The sequence below is a fragment of the Strigops habroptila genome, chromosome 3 (assembly GCF_004027225.2).
Source record: "Strigops habroptila isolate Jane chromosome 3, bStrHab1.2.pri, whole genome shotgun sequence".
Lineage (NCBI taxonomy): Eukaryota > Metazoa > Chordata > Aves > Psittaciformes > Psittacidae > Strigops > Strigops habroptila.
Window position 1 is genome coordinate 43,540,675 of NC_044279.2, and position 21,011 is coordinate 43,561,685.

A 21,011-nucleotide genomic window follows, 5' to 3' on the forward strand; every position below is an offset into this window, starting at 1 on the left:
GCAAAACGTTATTGCTGTTCTGACAATCATACCTCTTGCCACCTGCAAGACACCTGACGCTAGTTAAAAACCTTGGTGCCATGCCAAAAAATGTCCTGAATGTTATTCTCTTGTTGCTCACATTACTGGAAGTACCAACTAAATGTAAGTTCTGTTACTATTAGAAGTGATTTACTACCTAATCTGAAATTACGTGAGAGTTTCAGAAGCAAAGCCATGTGGTACTGATAGATAGTATAGAAAAAAAAGAGGATCTATTCCTCCATTGTTAAACCCTGACCCAATGATGGGAAGGAAACAATTTAGATGATGGTTACTTATTTAGCTAAGTGCTCTTCTCTTTTAGAATCATAGAATAGTTTGGGTTGGATTTTCTTCCCTTAAAGTCTACTGGTTTAATTCAAAAAGTTTTTGTGAGACTTGGAGGGAAAAAAGTCTCTGATTAGAGACTGGAGATGGAAAAAGTCTAGGATCTTTGCAATTCAAAAAGATGTCAGCAGATGAAAGCATAGAGGAAGAAGAGAAAATTGCTGTAGGTTACAAAATCTACAAATAGAGGTGATAACCCTCCCACCTAAAAGAAATAGCTACATTTTTTTTTTTCCTGGATATTTTGAGGTACATGAAGAGGGACATCTACCCCTGGATAATAAGGTCTAAGTCTCTACTCTGAAATGAGTAATTTTTATGGATTTTTAAATCCTTGTGATTTTAATGTATTTGTGTATGCTTTTTTCAGTCTTCTAAAACTTTGGGAACACTGTAATGCTTTGGGCCTTCATTTAAGCATATCAATGATGTCCAGACCACTTTCTCAGAAATTTGTGGATGGCTGGTGTAAATTGTAGTTCACAAGGATGCTTGTCTTGAAAACTTTAATTAAAGGCCCTGGATTATGAAACTAACTGAGAACTGGAAGTATTCAGTATCAATTTTGGTACTCTCTGTTTATTAAATTTGTTCAGAGCAGAAAGAAGACAGGAAAAGATTGAACTGGTGTAGGTGCTCAGCTGTACAGTAAGTAATGTAGTGAAATTGCTTAACAAGAGGACTGCTTACTGCAATAAATGTGAAGTGTGTTAATTTTATTGTGCATTTGGAATAAGATCTGCTTATTTCAAGTCAAGGGAACATGACAGGCTAAACATGAATGGCTTACAAATACCGCAGCCATACGCCATCTGCTTTAAAAAGTCTCAAAGTCTACCATTTTCTCAACTAAGTAAATTGATCTCGTGGTTTCCAAGAAAGCCCAAGCTATTGCATTTAACATCTGCTTTTTTAAAGCCATGTGGATGCACCTGATGTCTATGACTTAATCTTGTTTTCACATAATTTTCCCATTTAAATGTTAGTAACATGCAGAGTTGTTGTATCTCTGAAATACCGGTCAGCATACGTTTGTTACCTTAGTTTTGTTCTCAATATTTATTTTGAAGTTACTCTTTGCAGTAACCTTCCCTTCTCTTTTTCTTTTTCTTTTTTATTTTCCTTATGCAGAGGATTACTACTTCAGGAGAACAGCAGGTTTTCGGAGGCATTGCATTACTATAAACTGGCGATTGGTAGCAGACCCACACTAGCGTGTAAGTATTTCAACTGTACAAGCTTGCATAATATTGACTATAGGGGTTTTTTTTTAAGGAAATCTTCCTAGTCTTTGATAACACTTTTTTTTTTTTAATAAGTTTTTAATTCAGAAAGCAAAAAGTGAAAATGTGCACTTTTTTGTTCGAAAGCAAGTGTTTATTAGTCAACAACTACATTTAATGTAGTACAGGGAAGAAGCAGATAATTGAGTTAACACTGGTCAGCAGCACTGCAGAGCCATAAATGCTATTGCCCAAATCTTCAGTCTCCTGTTTTCTGTTTCATATAGCCAGTCCCTGATTTTTAATGTGTGTGGTGTGAGTACTACAAGTATTTTTGAAGTCCTTTCATTTTTCCTTTCTTGCCTGGGGGAAAAGGGAAATAATCCATAGGATGTTGCTAGCAATCAGTTCCAAAATTAAGTGGATGCTTTTTAAGATTGCTGTGGTTTTTTTGTAGCCGAAGTATTAAATCTTCTATATATGTATATATACACATACATGTATATATGTATAAATACATGTATATATTTTTGTAACATTTGAAACAGTGATGCTATATGCTTCATACAGTCCTAAAAAGAGGAACAACATGGAGCACCCTGCCTAACCAGTGTTCCCTTCCCTCCTTCTTCAGTCTTTATAGCCACTTTCTCTTTAGTTGTCTCTGAACTTTTACCTCTTCTATGTTCCTCTTTACACCAGTGAGTGATCTACACTATACAAACCCCAAATTAGATAACCATGGGATCTCTTTCAGATATTACTTTTAAGTAATATCTTTCAGATATTACTTTGAAACATCAGAACCACATCAAAAGATAATATTTTTTCCCTCTTTGCAGCTGCCTATTTAAATACTGGTATCATCCTGATGAACCAAGGGAAGACAGAGGAAGCCAGGAGGACTTTCCTGAAGTGTTCAGAGATCCCTGATGAAAATTTGAAAGATCCTCATGCCCATAAAAGCTCTGTTACTAGCTGTCTTTATAACTTAGGAAAACTTTTTCATGAACAAGGACACTACGAGGTAAGACTCCAGATTTGTCTACTATATAATGATAAAACTTTCATACATAAGTAATACCTATTGCTTCCAGCCAGACTTTCAAAATACATCACAGGCACAAATTGATTGAATTTCACCAAATCAAGATTAGCATTCTCTACAGAGAATATTTATGGTCTATAGCCACAGGTGTGACAACGTTAATTAGCAGAATGATATTCTGATGTCAAAGTCAACATTAACAATGGCCACATCTGTTAGGTGTTAATTCATTCTTTTTGGCTTTATCCCCATGGCTGGTATGCAAAGAATATAGTCTGATTATAGACCAGCTGATCTAAAGTGTACTGGCTTTTTATTCAAAACAGACTTAAGTCCATCTTTAGTTGAAAAAATGCAATTATGTTTGCTTTCTAGCCTCCAAAAATAAGACCTAGTTGGAACAATTCAAAACTTCACTGATTAAAAACATCCCACTATGTGGTATTTTCAGATAACTTCAGTGCTGATGTGGGTTGGATATCTTTAATGTAACCCTATGCTGCACCTAACCCATCCCATTTCATTTACATGTGCAAATGTGACTGTTGTGATTCCTCTCCATTCTTCCTGATGAAATTACTAAAACTGGACATTTGATTGAGTTTTTACCTTTAGCAGTATTTGAAAGAGTCATTCTCCTTTTGCCTTGCCAAGCATACTTCAGACAGGAGTTAATGCATGGTTTTGATCCATATAACTCTTCTTCACCACGACAGTTAACTCAGCTGTTTAAGATTAGGCATGCACAAGCTGTGTGGATTCTCTGTCATCTGTCTGCTGTATCCATCTGTCGTGGTTTGAGCCCAGCTGGTAACTCAGAACCACACAGCCGCTCGCTCACTCCCCCCCCTTCCTCCCCCCGCTCCCGGAGGGATGGGGAGGAGAATCGGAAGAATGTAACTCCCACGGGTTGAGATAAGAGCAGTCTCGCAACTAAGGTATAATACAAACCACTACTGCTACCACCAATGATAATAATGATTAGTGAAATAACAAGGGGAGAGGATACAATTGCTCACCACCGGCCGACCGATACCGAGCCCGACCCGAGCAGTGATCTGGGCCTTCCGGCTAACTCCCTCCGGTTTATATACTGGGCATGACGTGCTGTGGTATGGAATACCCCTTTGGCTAGTTTGGGTCAGGTGTCCTGTCTCTGCTTCCTCCCGGCTTCCCCTCCTCCCTGGCAAAGCATGAGACTGAGAAAGTCCTTTGTCGGAGTAAACATTACTTAGCAACAACTAAAAGCATCGGTGTTATCAGCGTTGTTCCCAGGCTGAAAGTAAGAAACACAGCACTGCACCAGGTACTAAGAAGGAGAAAAATGACTGCTATAGCTGAACCCAAGACACCATCTCTGTCAGAGGGCAGTAACTAATTGGTTAAAGCACAGACAGCTAATACATCCATAAAGATAAGAGAACAGCAGCATGTTGTCTGCACGGCCAATAGATCGTAGAGTTGGAGTTCAATGTCTGGGGGGTGCAAGGAATTTTAAGAATATATACCATCTGATTTCTGCTTGGTGATCATTGCAGTCTGATCCAGCCTTGAGCTGATCATACTCTTAGACTTTCTCAAGCATATTTCAGCCTTCACAACCTATGACTGTTTGATGGGATGATGCAGAACATTATGCAGAGCTAACAGACTGACCAGTAAGCATACTAAGAGTTGAATGAATCATAGATGTGTGATCAAGTAATTCAAGGCATGGCACATTCATGAGGGAATCCAATTTTGTCATTCTTGACCCTATAGTCCGTCTCATTCTTTCTGTGGAGCAGATTTCATTTGTGTGGATTATGTTTTGTCATTACTTGGTAGTAGACAATATTTTTAGGTCACTTACTGTAACTTAGTCATCAGAAAGTCCTTTGTCTGCAGTTTGATATTATTCCGTATTCTCTGACAGCCTATAGAATATATGTTTATAAACTCGTGAATCTTTGAGGGATATAAAAAATGTATACTTGTGCCTGGGAGAAGAGTTGCAATATTGGAACTAATTTGATCTCTTGTTAATAAGCTTCACTGACTTTGGAAAAACTTATGTAAATGAGAAATTTGAAGTTTCTCTCTCTTGAAGTTTTGAATTTATGATGATGTCTTTTCTTTCTCTTTGCACCTTTCATTTTGAAAGGAAGATAGGTTGGTTTTACTGTATATATGAAAGACTGCTTTTGAAATTGGTGCTTTACTAATGATTTATCCCACTTATATGTCTTTTCAGGATGCCCTTATGGTTTACAAAGAAGCAATACAGAAAATGCCAAGGCAGTTTGCCCCACAGAGCTTATACAACATGATGGGTAAGTGCATTGTTATTGTCTCAGAAGGATAGTTAAGGGTGAAACAAAAAATCTTAGCCAGGCAACTGGTGCTGAAATGAATTAGCTAATAAAAACAAAAATAATTGCCTTCAGTAAATACAAGCCAAACCAGGTTCAGAGCTTAAATGCCAGCAACTGCAATGCTCAAGGCATACTAAATGATAAGACTGTTAGATACTGGATGTCTTTAGGCGCGTCCATGCAGCACTTTTACATTTAGAATGCATGGAGAATTAAGTGGAATTCTCTCTGAAAGGGCGTTTGGTTCTGCTAAGCAACCTCCGTGTCTGGCCCAGTAGACTCTGTGAGCTCTTATCTAGGACAGAAGAGGGTGTAAGATGCTTTATTTTAAAGGAGTTCAAAGTAGAGCGATTAAAAATATATGTGGAAACAATTAGGATCAACAGGAAGCATGTGGGGTTTTGTGGTCATCCCTCCCTCCGCTCCCCTCCTAGTGCCTAATGTATGAGGGAATGTATCGGTTGATGTCATTTGGTTTGACACAGTTGTGGAAAGGAGGCACTTCTCTCTACTTATTCAGGAAGACATCTTTTATTAGCTCCTTACAAGTACTAGGGCGTAGGAAAAAAATATTCTAAAATTGTAGTTGTAACTGATGCTACGTGTTTGTAAATGCTAAATTAATTACTTTTCGTGTCTTGATAGGGACAAAGTACCTAATGTCAATAATACTATAAACACTTCCTTAGCAGGAATACAATTCAGTGGAGAGTTACTTCTCCCTGAATGCTGAGCTTTATCATGTTAATACAAATGGCTAAAATCTCCAGAATACACAAGTTGATATTTGCATGTATTTCACAGGTAGTCTTAGTGGAACTATTGTTTTATCAGTTTTATTTATCAGGATTTGCTGGTAAATTTAGTGGGGTTATCAACAGTTACCACTCTGTGTGACTTAAACTTCTGCTTGCTATCAGAGTCCTATAGTGACTGAAGTACTGCAGTGCTCCAGCAAATCCTCTGAAGTTTGACTGCCCTCTTTAGTGCAAATATATATCTCATAATTCTGATAAAAGTGCTCCTCAGAAATACCGAAATTGGAAAAAGTAGACCAACGCTGTTTCTAGTGTGATAGTTGTTCCACTGCAAAGTGGACCTGTGCCACTCTTTCTTTTCCCATTAATAGATGCTCTCTTTAGAACCACTATGACCTGTAAGATTAGTTCCATACTTTTTTTTGCCCATTGGTTACTTTTTTAGGTTCAGAAGGCCTTTCTCAGCTCCCTTTATAAGCACAGTCCATGATATACAAGTTCACTCTGTTCTTGGGATTTGCATTTATTAACTCAAAGCGATAGTGAACACAAGGACCAGTTCAGTCCTTTGCCGGGGCTTGGCTGCTGCTACAGTTCCTCCCTCCACTGTTTAGCCCATACTTGGGCTTGTTTCCTTTAGTCAGCTGCCAGCACTTCATGGATGTCCTAGTGGCATAACAAGTTAGAGTCAGCTGAGCTTACCTTGCAAAGAGCAACAGGCTATTATGGAGCTTGGTAAAGAGAAACTAATCATTAACATAGCATTTATTTGTATTTTGTTTGCTGTTGTGATGGCAGCTGTTGCAGGGAAACCAGAACTTGCTTCACACTAGTTGCTGAGGTGTAGCTTGTTTACTATGCTGCAAAGACAATCCAAGGGACTACGTAAAGGGTCAGGTAGTGACTTGAATTTAGCACAGTGCAGCTATATTAACAGCAGGACTCAGACTGATCTGTTTAAAGCTGTCCTGGATGTGTCTACCTGAGCATACAGGGCTGGAGTTAGGTTAGTCTCTCTTACCTGTATTAGTGTAAAAGTTAGATGACACCACAAAGCTAGCTAGCTATACTCACTTTATGGGGTGGAAAGGAAAAGAGAACCTCTGGGTAGTAATTAAGCCCATCTGATTTAGACATCTATTTTAGATTATACAAATAATCCCCTGCAAGAATACTTCTCCTGTAAAAGGAGCTGAGATGACTAGCTTAGATTTACTAGCTCAAATTGGGTGAGATAAATCCTAAACACCCATTCAGTCATCTCTTTCCATCGGGTGTGACAGGAGAACAAGGGAACTGCATCTGTTATCAGGAGTACATCCACTCTGCAGTTCATACCATGTCATCAGGCATCAGAAGGCCAACTGGATTGTTTATTTCTGTTTTGAAGTTCAAGATAAAATTATAAACACATTTGCTATAATGCTTTCTTTGATAAACAACTTTACATAAACTTGTCTGCCTACTTCTTGCCTTTAAAAGGGAGACTGGAGGAACTGAAATAGGCCAGTTCTGTCTTGTGTGCCTGGAACCACATGACCCTGACACTGAGCTGTGCCCACTGTCCGTATGCTTATTGCTGAGGAGAAGGGGGGAAAACTGGGGAGTGCTCCCCCTCTGCTTGAGAAGGAAGGGCCTTTCCCTGTCTCTCTACATGTGGAAAAAGTCTTCGTGGTTTATCATGAAGTCCAAGAATAATTAGAGTTTGAGGATTATCTGCTGCAGTTGTTATTGTGATTAATGTATTCTGAATCTCTGTCAGCTTGGTTCAGTGACATGCATATTGCCACATATTGCCACATATTGGCATGTGATCTAAGAAAACAGTGCTTCCTCTAATTTATAATAATTATTCAATGATGTCATTGAAGCTTTTATGGAAGCTTTTTCCCCTGTATGGTGTACATGACATACTCAAAAGAGAATAAACAGGAGACGAACTGTTTAAACTGAATTAGGTTTGAACTCCAGCACTCAGAGTGCGGTAGCATTAACACTCCAGCAGTGTTAAGCCTTTACACCACCTGCTTTTCCTGTTTGTGTTACACTTCTTTTCCTGTGCTTGCTTCTATTGGCCTTTCACTCTGACAGGCCCAGTGACTCACCCCTCCGATGTGCCAGCCTGTCCAGCTGACTCTCATTCTTTAAAACCCTAAGTAACTTGCCTCTTAAAGGCAAAAGAGGTACTGGGGCTCAAGAAGCAAGCCGTCCATTTGACTTTGCATTTATTCATGGTACAAAAGGCGGGGTCAGAATACCAGCGCTGAATGTTCTACGTTTGTGCATATGAGAAGTTGCAGGGCAGATTTTGGTCTTCTGTTGCTGTGATTTATTTTGCCAGGTGTGCAGCAACTCAGCTAAGAAACCATATGTTTCTCTGGCTTTGTACCGAGAAGTAAGACCTTTTCCTTTTTCTTTTTTTTTTTTTTTTTGTTAAAAGAGCCCAAACAGCTAAAAATTAAAACTCTAAAACTAGAATCAAAATAATTATTCAACAAACTGTATAGGGTTGGCTTGGTATTTATTTTCTCTATGTCATATTTCTTTGATGTAAATTAAAAAGTACATGCTAAGGTTACACAGATTAATTTGCTTGGCATGGCAACATGCACTACAAAGGCCAGAGTCCAGCTCAGCTGCATTAAATAGGTAATATATTTTGTTTCAAGTTTCAATTAAAGCCTGGGGTCAAAAGATAAAATGGTCCCTGTGGGATCTTGAACACTTTAATGCCAATATTAGGATTGCTTAAGGATCAGACTCTGCTCTAGATGTCTTTTGCATTTCTTGAAATCTGATATTGTACGGTTGATTGTATTACATTGCTTTTAAAACCACACTGGCCCACCTGCTACAGTAATTCATATTCCTGCCAGCTGAGTGGTGTGAGGTGGACCATGGAGGCTTTAATACTGATCAATAACAAGAAAGATGTTGGGGTGGCATTGTTCAGGTTTAGATTGGCAAGATACTGTCAGAAGGACAAATGTCTTGGTGACACTTCCTCTGCCCTTGTAAGCTAACATTCAATTGTCTATTTTAAAATGCATTTAATGCAAAGCCTTACAGACATTTGTTAATAAGAAATGCAAGTAACAAAGGAACCTAACATTGCGGGAGTGAATACAGTTAATGTTGCACAAATTAGAGTTTAGATTTCTCTTTGCTAATCGGCTACATTGCACATGGACAGAAAACAAATCGTACACAAGTGACAGCCAGCTACAGAGCAGGAAAGGGAAGCCAAATTTTTCATCTGGTGCAGAGGTTTGCATCATAAGTACAAAGGCTTAGCATGCAGAGAGACTTTCTGTGTTGATGATTATAACATAACTATTGCTTTATTTGATTATGCTTTTGGATGGATGTGGCTGTTTGTACAAACCTGTTAATATTGTTAAGGTTCCTATCCCATTTGCCCCTTGCTCCCATTAAATGCTTTTTTATTGAATTACTTTTAAATATTGTTTAGAACTCCAAGAAACACTTTTGCTGGTATAGTTTTACAGTTCATGCTTTTACAGTTCGTGCAAGACTTACTTTTTAAGAGCCAAAGTTGATTAAGCTGTGAAATACATATCCCACATCATAACTTATGCAGAGCTTGGTACCTGCACTGATCTGAGCTCCAGTCATGCTTCCTATGCATCTCATGAAGCTTTACTGGTAATTTCTTACTAAATGTACACTGCAAACTTTTTTTTTTCTTTTAAAAGTATCTTGGTCAAAAAAAAAAGTTATTTTTTGTTTGGTTTTTTTTGGTTTTTTTTTCTTTTATATGTATATTTTATTACATGTTCTAGGGAAGTAAGAATGGACTTCACTCCGATGGTGAGGGGAGTAAAATTCTGTGCTTCCTTCTCTCCCCTTCCCTATTCCCATCCTGCTACTTTAACCCTTCCTCCTCTGAGAGTTTGCAGACTATGGTAGTTTATATCTGCTGGCCAAAGCTGTGTATTAATCTCCAGGCTGATTGCAGTGTCTCCTGGTTTTTCACTTTCTTTTGTTTGAGGGATTCAAGCTAGGTATGAAGGTTACAGCAGTGGATTGCTGAGGGGGTAATGGATGCACTGTTTGAGACCAGGGTTGGTTGGTTGGTTTTTTTTCCGAGATTCTCAGGTCTTCTTGGTTTTATCTCTTTGGACTATTGATGTATAATTTCATGTGAATTGCATGAGTTTTCTTAGGCAATATTCCGAAAAAGCTAAGTCTAAGCCTGAAATACATGTGTATTTTAAACGTACAGGGTCTGTATGAAAATAAGTATAATTTGTAGGCCAAAAATATGGTCCAATACTGAAATTGGGCTACAGCGATCCCACTTAGACATGATTCTAATGGAAAATTCTTCTATTAAGGTGGTTTTAAAGAAACCTAGACTGGCGTAATGTCTGTTTTACTGACCAAAAAAAAAAAAAAAAAAGAAAAAAAAGAAATTGAATGTGTGTAAATAAAGTAAAAGGCAAAAAAAGAGTACTTGTTCAGTTATGAATACTTAGTTTGTTTCCTTGTGATATACTGCTGCGCATCCATTGGAAAATGAAGTTATCTACCTCAGGTGAGCTCAATGCCTCGATTTGTGTCAATATACTTCTTTCACTGAAAGACAGGAAACAGCTGTGCAAAGTCCACACTGCAACTGATTTTATTTTGCCCTTCATTTGTATCTGTTTTCCACTTTAGGTATTTTCCTTCCAAAGTAGCTTAGTGGTCTAATTAAATAAGATCAAAGGGTTTGCTTTGGCTAATTGAAGCCTATAAGAAACTGCTCAACCAAAGTAAATGTGGATTGACTCCCATCCATCAAAAGCCCTCTTAAAATACAATACATTCCTTGAAATCTTCAAGGAGATTGTTTTGTAAAAAGAAAAAAAACCCAAACAGAATATCCTTAGTCTATGCAGAACTTGATGCTCATTAAGTTTACATGCTTCAGCTGTTGCAGAGATGTACATGCACTGCATATTTATCACCAACACTGTTAATCTTTTGCAAAATGTCTTAAACATCAGTATAGTATAACATCAAACTATGCTTCTAGATTTATTATATTATTTTTGTTATTGTATGTGCTGGTATCTAAGAGAAAAAAGAAGGAAGTTATGTATCCAGGCAGGTGCATTTATGGTAAGTGCATCTGCAGCCTTGATTTGAGCAAAGAAGCTGCACAGTTGCAATACGAAAGACACAAACCCCTTGTGATTCTGCAGTACACAAGGATGCAGACCTCTCCATCATTTTCTGAGGCAGCCTGTTTATGTTCCCAATTCAAATGATGGAAAAATAAAATTTAAATCTTGACTGAATGTATGTGTTAGAATTTTTTGTTTTCAAAGTGCATCTCCGTTTTCCTTTCTGTTTTGACATCTGCTTTTGTCAGTGCCAAATTCTGTATTTTCTATATTACATTTTTAACATCCAGAAATTTGAGTGGCAGATAATTAACAGATACAAGGATGATTCAAGACAGGTTTACCCTGCATTGTCTTCTTTACAGAGATAATTTTTCAGTTGTCTTTTCAGCAACATATTTTGGGGTCCTAAAAGGAAGATCATAGAGGTACATGTGTTCTTAATCTGAAAGTATGGGTACATGACACTTAAAGAGGCATAGTGCTATTACAGCCATCGTTCCATTGTACTTGCTGATTGATAAGTCTAACATAATCCCTGCAAGGAGATGGCCTTTGCTTGGTATGACAACATGCGGCTGAAACAGAACAAATATGAAAGCAGCAGATGAGAGGTTAATCTAGAACTGTGTAACATACATTCATGTAAATGGTACCTAATCTTGTTCTTTAACAACATGTGGTATGTATTAGAAAAATTTTACTTGTGTCTTTTTTTGTAGGATTTGTATTAAAATCACATTGCCCTTCATTATCAAGTTAGAAGTTAGCCTTTCAGGGGAAATAGTTGCAAGGAAGTTGATTAACATTATTGTTTAATATAAATAATTAATGCTTAATATGATTGATATTGTTTTCTAATTAGGAATAATTAATTTGTCCTGGGATTTTAGTGGGGATATTTTTGGTGTTGGTTTAGTTTGTTGGGTTTTTTTGTTTTGTTTCGTGAGTTTTTTGGGTTTTTTTGTTTGGTTTGGTTTGTTTATTTTGAAAGATTATTTTTTTTATTCCAAGGATTATGGGGAAATATGGGAAAATATTGTTTAGAGAATGGTAGTCTTGCAACTGACCTATCCCTGTGGCAAAAAAAAAAAAAAAAAGAAAATCCACTTGAGTGCCAGGATCTTAATTGTGCTGGTTTAAGTCTAGTTAAAAGGTAGTCCTTTACTCATTTCTTTGTCATAAAGTATTACTAGAGGTGTAACGAACTATGTATTCAGTCCTTTAAATAATATTTCCGTTACATACTGTTTTTCTTGCACTACGTTAGTAAATGAGAGTTACAGTTTAATAATCTATGTTCTTCCTTGTAGAATAAGCTAAGAAATGGGTGCATAAAGCCCAGAAAATGTATAGGTGAACCAACATCTGGAAAAATGGAAACAGTTTTGAATTACTGATTTGTCCCCTTTTACTCGAGTTGGCTATTGAATTTCTTACCACCACTCATTGGGCAGGCAATGCTGCAAATGGTTGCATGTTGATACAGATTAGGGAGCTGCAATAACTGTCAATTTATGTTCTAAGGTTTCCACTGCCATTAATTTCTTTCTCTGTTGTTCTTACCTCTGCTGAACTTTATAGATCTGACAAGTTTCGTTAATAAATTGTGTATGTGTGATCTTTCAGATTCTGGGCATGAGTTTTGAAAGATTTTATAAATTGATTGTTAAAGTAAATATAGAAACCTGCTCACATATACCATTGATTTGCATATTTTCTACCAACAGATACTGTTATTTTCCTAATGACTAAATCATTCATTTTGCAATTTTATAAAAATATATGACTGCAAATGACAAATAAATACTATTTTTCTTATTTTAATCTCAAACATACAAATGCATCCTAAATGACACCTGAATGACAGAAGTCAATCCGTATATGTTCTCTTCCATGTTGTTGGAAAACTATCTTAAGCTAGAATAGCTTTTATTAAAATTTCATCAGTCTAACACATAAAATCACTTGACTGAATTAACACTTCAGTTAACAGTTTATTGATTTTGTTCCAGTCTTTCAGTATGGCAGTGGTAGAGCCTTTGTCAGTTTTCAACTTACTTTCATTTCTTTTTAGATAGGAGTGTCATTGTAAATCAGTTTGAAGATGAAATTAGTAACAGACTCCCTAACAGTACTTCCTTCTGTAGTAATGACATGTTCTAATTGCTTATAATATAGCGATTCTTGATGATGTGGGGTTCAGGGGCAGAAACATACTCCAGAAAAAAAAGTTGTTCAACTATAGAGAATTCCCTGTAAAGTCTTCAGGGGACTTTTCTTTCTCAAAAGTTTGACATTTAGATTGACATATCATTGTTTCATTTCTAGATGCACCACTCAGAAATGTCCTCAAACTTATAGGAGGTTAGCCTGTAAAGCAGTTGAGCTCTTAAAACCTATTAAAAATTGAATTTGCCAGTACTCCTAAGATGTTAATCTTTTCTTATATCAGAATCCATCACGGAAAATAGATGAGAACCTTGGATCTTTCTGAAATTTGGCCGTGTATTCACCATATACTACTGGCAGATAATAACTTCATCTCTTAGGGCTGCTTATATTACTTTTTAAAGGATCTTGTTAATTGCTTGACACTTTGCCAAGCTGTAACAGGTGGGGCTGGAATTTTCCACTTAAAGAAAAGCGCAATATGGATTCCTCGTTTCCTGTATGCTAAATGCAGCAGGGACCTGTGGGAAAACTATGCAATCAAATAATTAAACATTCTGCCACAAAACATACAGCTAGGGAGAGGATTTGAGGGCAGCATATAGCTTGACTTCTGGCTTCTTCCGTTCTTTCAACACTTGACTTGATGACTTTGTTTTGTACATAACAAGGTATAATGTTGCGTCACTTATTTCTGAGTGCTGACATGGTGAAAAAAATGCATGTGACATTGATATCCCTGAATGTGATTGTGGGAGGAGGGTGCTCATGTTCTTTTGTGATTTATTTCCAATAAATCCAAATCCATTTATTATGTTTGGATTTTTTTATTTTTTTTTTTTTTAATTTGGCCTCTCTTTTTGAGGGAATTGTTCTTTTTAGTTTGGCCCTAACCAGCAGTAGAATGACTTGAGTACTTACAGGACTGAAACATCATCTACTTCTGTGTATGTAATCAGATATCCAAGACCAGTGCATGAGTACGGAGTGCTCTGTAGATCTTCGAGTCAGAAATCCTGGTCTGCTAGATTTACAGGCCTACACGCCTTTCTGGAAAAAATATATTTGCTCCTAAAAAATCATGTTGGCTTCCCTTAGCTTTGGCTCAGCATGACTTCTGACTCTACATCACACTTATTTTGTCTTTAAGCTGTGGTTTCGTCATTTTGCATGCACTGCACCCTAAGTCCTGAAACTCAGACCACATTTTGCCTGGGATCCCTATTCCTTGGGTAGGAAAAAAAAAAAAATAAAAAAATCTATCTAGCCTTGTCCATTTTTCTTTCATCAAGAAAATCCTTCATAGTTCCTTCCATTTTACTTTGAGCATGTAGGTGGCACCTTTTGCTTTGATTTTTTTGGGGTGTAGTAGTCGGCTTCAAGCTTGAGTAAAGAACACTCATCCTTCTCTCTCTCCCTGATGCCCTCACAGCTATTAATTTCCAGGTAATGCAGAACTGGAGGCAGTGACTTGCCTGGAGCCAGCCTTAGCCAACCTCTACTTGGGTCCTCCAGGGGTGGCACTGGGTAAACTGTGGCTTCATGATTTTGAGAAGATACTTAACCATTTATTTGGAATGAATCAGCTGGTGAGATGATGAAATCCTGACTCTCCTGTAGGCGTTTTCAGTCTGTCTTTGGCTTGGGCAAGGGCACGTTTATATCTAGAGCCCTTGTGAAAGAGCTGTGTAAATGCAGGGTATGAATCTGAAAGTCACTGTTCTTCACCATTACATACTTGTTTGATGTTGCTTATTTTCAACCTTTGCTTCTTGGAGAAAGAGCCTGTCTTTCTCTGTATGTTAAATTCTTTCTCAGAAACTTCAAGTCTACAATTATCTATACCACAGTGTGTGGCTTTCTGACATCTCATTCATTGTTCTTCAACATTGCCTGTCTCAGCCTCTCACAGTAAAGGATTTCACTTTGAAAAATGTCCAGTTTCGGTCATTTCATATGCGACTTCTAAAGACTAGCAATTTTAAAATTATGAATGCTATATTCTAATTTAAACTAATTATGGCAGATGACCTAACTTGACTACATTCAGAGATTTTTAATCTTTTTTTTAATGTTCCTCCCTCCAATATAGTTTCAGGACTGTTTTCTTAACCTCTCCTAGTTTAAAAAAATCTAGGTTCTTAATGTATTATGATTAAATGCAACCATGTTCCGTACTCTCCCTGCCATTCCATGCTGTGCAATGGAGACTGATGGAAAAGAAGTAACTTTTCTACAGCAGAGGTGATAAAACTTCTGTTGCTTTGAAACTTTTGACTGAAACTTCGCAGCTGGAGATCTCTTTTGCAAATCTTTTCCAACAAGACTTTCATCTCAACTGTGCTTTTTCAGCCCTAATAAGGCAATTACTCAATCTCCTCACTCAAGTCTCTGTAAGGTTTTTTTTTTCTCTGTGTGTGTCATTGTAGGTGTTCAAAGCACTTTACCCTTTTCAAATTAGAAATTATGGAAGCCTTGAGAAATTTTGGACATTCTCACTAGCGTTTGGCATTTGTTTCACCCTTTAGGAGAAGCCTATATGAGAATGAGCCGTCTGCCAGAAGCAGAGCGCTGGTACATGGAGTCACTGCGATCCAAGAGCGATCACATCCCAGCCCATCTCACCTACGGAAAACTGCTGGCTCTGACGGTGAGTTAATCGGCAGCTCCTGGGAGCTGATCCCAGGCCTCTCTAGTAGGTGAGGTAGAGGGATGGGAAGACTTTGGTCTGAGAATTGCTTATGGCCTATTCATCATGCCATTTCAGTCATGCCTTCTAATTAGGGATTTTGACAGCGTCATTTTTTTGTGAAACATTGCATCCATTCCTGAAGTATCACCACCTCTGTGCTGTAAGAAAACAGTTATAATAAGGTAGGAACTTTATAACAGATAGTGAGGAGTTCTTTGTTTGAAAAAGCCTTTATTGTAAGTAGTTTAGATCACAAGTTACAATATTAGTACAAAAAGATACTTAGTGTTTTACCCAGGATTGTTGTAGCAGCCTATGGCAGAGCTAGGGCTGTCACCTATACTTTATGAATTACATGTCTCGTGCTTTGAATTTACTTACTTCTTTAGGACTGTCTCTTTGAGCGTGTGAAAAGAACTACTCAACTACTAAGGGCTGGTTCTAAAAAAATCAGAAGAATTGGACTCTTTCATTTCTTTAAAATTTACTTTGCCTTTAGAGTAATGTAACAAGGCAACATGTTGATGACAAAGTAATTAGAGATGACAGAAACTTTTTCAGGTGGTTATTTCATTCCTGAAAAAAAAGAGTTCATTAATCTTCGATCTATTGAAATTTGGCATTTATTTCATTTAGGTCTTTCAGCTACAAAGTCTGAAAAGACATTCAATGGGAAAATGGATGATGAAGAGATTTGGCAGTAGAATATGGATTTTTGTCTCCGTGTTGGAGATGGAGCTTTGAGCAACCTGGTCTAATGGAAAGTGTCCCTGCCCATGGCAGAGGGGTTGGAACTAGATGATCTTTAAGGTCCCTTCCAACCCAAACCATTCTATGATTCTATGTTGGTCACTTACCCTTAATCAGTTTTGCAGCCTGCTACCTGCTCAGTGATTCACATTAAATTAATTTTGTCTAGTTTGTAGTATACTGAACTGTACCAGTTTTATTTCCCATTGCAAATATATGATTGCTGTAACTGACATGCTTCCTGGAAGTTTACATAGACTTCCTTGGGACACAGTAGCATTAGAGCTGCAACCTTTGGCATAGTTGATTCAGCTCATACCTAATTTGAGGTACCACTGTGGTTTAGTCTTCTGTTAAACTTTGCTATCTAGGCTCATGATCATTTTCTCACAGCCTGCATATTTAGAAGAGAGAAAAGTCTACTTCAATGAGGTTTCAGCTGTTAGAGGAGGGGTGTTATAGAGGCTGCTTTCCCCCCACCTGTTGAACCAAACCTTCAGACTTGTTGCAATCCTGTTTCTGAATGTAAGTGCTGAGACAAAACCATTGATAACACTTCTTTTCCAGGAGAGTTATGTGAGGTGGATGATGAAGTGATGGGTGGAAGTGGGTGCTAATATAGATAGAAAATTTTTCTCTGTCAGTGAAATCACGGGGTGAGGGAGGAGAGCAGAAAGGTTTCAGACAAGTTCCTAAATTCCAGCCAAAGGCAATTCTAGTATAAACTCCCCTAGCAGCAAAGTCAAACCTGTAAAGTTCACAAATTCAGCTACATTTTACTTCCTGACTTCCTGATTAGAAGCCACTAATTCCAATGAAGTGGCTTAATTTTAACCCCAGCTTTTCTGCCTCCTCAAGTCTCTTGCCAGTATTAATGCTTACTGAAAGCAGCATGACATAGAATAATAGAATCATTGAGGTTGGAAAAGACCTGTAAGATCATCGAGTCCAACCGTTAACCTAACACTTCCAAATCCTCCACTAAACTGTGTCCCTAAGCACCGTGTCTACACATCCTTTAAATACCTTCAGGGATGGTAACTCCACCACTTCTTTGGGCAGCCTGCTGCAATGCTTGACAACTCTTTCAGTGAAGAAATTTTTCCTACTATCTAATCTAAACCTCCCCTTGCACAACTTGAGGCCATTTCCTCTTGTCCTATCACTTGTTACTTTCAAAAAGAGATCAACACCCACCTCCGTACAACACCCATCTTGCTACAACCTTGTTTCAGGTAGTTTCAGGAAGCGGTAAGGTCTCCCCTGAGCCTCCTTTTCTCCAGGCTAAACAACCCCAATTCCCTCAGCCACTCCTCATAAGACTTGTTCTCTAGACACTTCACCAGCTTTGTTGCCCTTTTTGGGCACGCTCCAGCACCTCAATGTCTGTCTTGTAGTGAGAGGCCCAGAATTGAACACAGTGCCAAGTACAGGGGGACAATCACTGCCCCAGTCCTGCTGGTGGCACTAGTTCTGATACAAGCCAGGATGCTGTTGGCCTTCTTGGCCACCTGGGCACAAGCTGGCTCGTGTTCAGCTGGCCGTCCATCAGCACACTCAGGTCCTTTTCCACCAAGCAGCTTTCCAGCGACTCTTCCCCAGGCCTGTAGCACTGCATGGGATTGTTGTGACCCAAGTGCAGGACCTGGCACTTTGCCTTGTTGAACCTTATACCATTCACCATAGCCGATTGATACAGTCTGTCCAGATTCCTTTGCAGAGCCTTCCTACCCTCAAGCAGATCAACACTTCCACCCAACCTGGTGTCATCTGCAAACTTACTGAAGGTGCACTCAATCTCCTCGTTGAGATCATTGATAAAGATATTACTGATAAAGGTAGTACTGAGCCCTGGGGAACACCACTTGTGATTGAGTGCCAGCTGGATTTAACTCCATTCACCAAATTTAATCCCTTAGTGCCAGTCTGGATACCTGGGCTACCTTCTTATATCTTCCGTTTTCTTTGCCTTCTCATAAGGAACAGTGAGGGAGACCTGTGCCCAGTGTGTAGATTAGAGATGTGCAAAATTGCTTGCTCGTTACAACAAGCTATCCTTTCCCACCTTTCAGCAAAGCTTTTCAGAGGGCCCAGAATTGCACACAGCATTCAAGATGAGGCCGCAACAATGCTGAATAAAATACACTCCATAAAAGGATATACTTTTCAAAGTTATTTCCTTCATAAGCTTCCATATATTTCCAAGAAAGTCTTCAAAGAAGACAAAGTTTTGTTATTTCTGTGCAACATCCTCAGTAAAGTTTAATTCCTGAATAACTTTAAAGATACATTCATAGAACTCAGAATATGCTGTTCAGCTTGTAATAACTGTAATTTACATTGACACAAAACAAAACAAACAAAAACCAAACTAAAAGTAGCTGTTAATTTGTCATTACTTCTTAAAGTACATAAGTGGTGTAGTTCTAATTTGCATGCTATAAAAACTTTGGATGAAAAAATTACTTATTAGTACTAAAATTATTTTTTTTTTAATTATTATTTTAATTAAAATATTTGTCTCAAAGGCTTATTAGCTCTTTTGGGACACAAGGAATGCCAGGTGGATTTGGACATGCTGCTGTATATGCAGAATAAACCAGACCAAATTAAGAGCTCCAAAGGAATAGCTAATGAATTTACAGTTATCTTAGCTAATATCATAAGTCACAAGTATTTCATAAGCCCTATATTGGATAATGTTATATGTTCATATCTAAAAAGTATAGCTCACTAAGCTACAATTTTCCTGAGAATATATTAGAACAGCATAATTCAGTGGTTGAAAAGCATGATTGGTAGCTCAGCTAGTAGAATAATTGGAAAATAGCCAGTTTTCTGGGGCTTAAGTTTGTGCTTTCTATATTATTTATTTTTCAAAAACAACATGTAGCTGTTTAGGGCTGCAATGCTTTAGCATTATGTGTTTTTCATACCTTCAACTTGTTAAGCAGCATAAATTACTCAAGAAATTTACTTGTTAATGTGACGTATTAGTTGACCAAGCCAGTCTCCTGGTAGCACAGGAGTTTGGTACCACAGCATCTGAGCCTCATCCCTTGCTTAGGTAATTTATTTTGATATCACAAAGAAAAGCATAATTTTTGTAAAAGGCTTTAAAATTGCATGGCTCCCAGTTCTAGGATAAAAATGAGTCTGTCAAAAATGACAGTGCCAGGTGAGGCCTTGAGCGTGTGCTGTAATTCATTTTCCATTTTATGAGGAGACCTTCTAGAAGAGAAAAGGTTGGCTCTCGTGCTAAAAAGAAATAATTTCTAAGTAAGGCTTTTAGTTTTTGGGTTTTTTTCTTTTCTCCTCTCACTTTAGTCTTCTTAAAGAGAACACTAAGAAACTCTCCCTCCTAGTGGCTGGCCTGTCTTCCATCAGGGAGTGGACGTTTGTTATAGTAGCACACTAGTCTGAGAAGCCTTATTTCAATTACAAATAAATCTGTTTTGAAGTTTTGTTTTATCTGTCTTGAGTGAACTTGAGCCCACAAACCACCCCTCATAGCTTGCAGTAGTGCGAGCTATAATTGCTTAAGTACTTAGGGATAGCCCCATATTGTAACATTTAATGTGTTGCATCTAGGAATTATAGGCGTTGCTATATTTCTTTGGAAAAAATTGCACAGTGTTTTCTTGCATTTTACACGGCACCACACAGTGCTGTTAATCTCCTATTTTTTACTGGCTTGGAAAATCACCCAAAGTGCTGTAAGAAAAATTTACTTTGCCTTGTAAAATTTTTGTGTTACAGCTCCAAACCATATTAAATTCAGTAATAATCACCCTCGAAGATTCCTTAAAATGTAAAATGTTGTTGGGCTGTTTTTAGTGATTTCGCCAAAGTGGGGTGGGGAGAAAGCAGACATAGACATGATAGAGACTTGCAGTGTTTTGGATTAAAATAAAAGAAACAGAATTGAGACATTCAAGTATCAACACTGAAGTTAAATACTTTTTTTAAGTTTCAAAATACTCCATCCTCAGTGGGTGGCCATATTTTTGCCTGCAGTTGTTTGTTGCGTATGTTCCCGACAAGCAGAAGGCCAGAGTGGTATCCTGCCATTTTTGGTGAGTTGTGAAATTACTCAGAGTGCCACTATCAAATACCTTTCTGTATTCAGTAACTGGTGTAGTCCTTGAAAATTGTCTCAAAATAAATATAAATAAATGACAATATAGAAATAAATGGAAAGCAGGAAAAACAGAAAGAAATGGGACAGCAGGGGAAAAGGAGAACATAGTGCAATAATAGGCTAATTCAACATTTACTATTTCTGTAATTACTTGCTGCTGATGTTCAAGCACAGAAAGGAAAATTGCATTTCTGTTGGACAACTCTGTCATATTGTCATTTTTTACGTCACTGATTGATTGGTACACTTTTTCTGTCTCTCTAGATTTACACCATTTATAAGAAAGCAGCGATGAGTTGGAACAGTCATGATATCAAAAGAATCATGACTAGTTTTAGACATAGCAATTAAAATACTGTATGTTAAATTTAG

At 37.8% G+C, this 21,011-nt stretch overlaps 1 protein-coding gene across 3 annotated transcripts in view; it reads left to right on the top strand.

The window, feature by feature from the left end:
* The window catches only part of TMTC2 (transmembrane O-mannosyltransferase targeting cadherins 2), a 279,242-nt gene that overhangs the window by 176,444 nt on the left and 81,787 nt on the right, over nucleotides 1-21,011 (top strand). For all 3 annotated transcript variants that reach the window (XM_030479700.1, XM_030479698.1, XM_030479699.1), the window contains exons 5-8: nucleotides 1,501-1,586; nucleotides 2,435-2,619; nucleotides 4,874-4,952; nucleotides 15,585-15,706. In XM_030479700.1, the coding sequence (XP_030335560.1) occupies nucleotides 1,501-1,586; nucleotides 2,435-2,619; nucleotides 4,874-4,952; nucleotides 15,585-15,706 (472 nt within the window). The remainder of the gene's footprint in view (nucleotides 1-1,500; nucleotides 1,587-2,434; nucleotides 2,620-4,873; nucleotides 4,953-15,584; nucleotides 15,707-21,011) is intronic.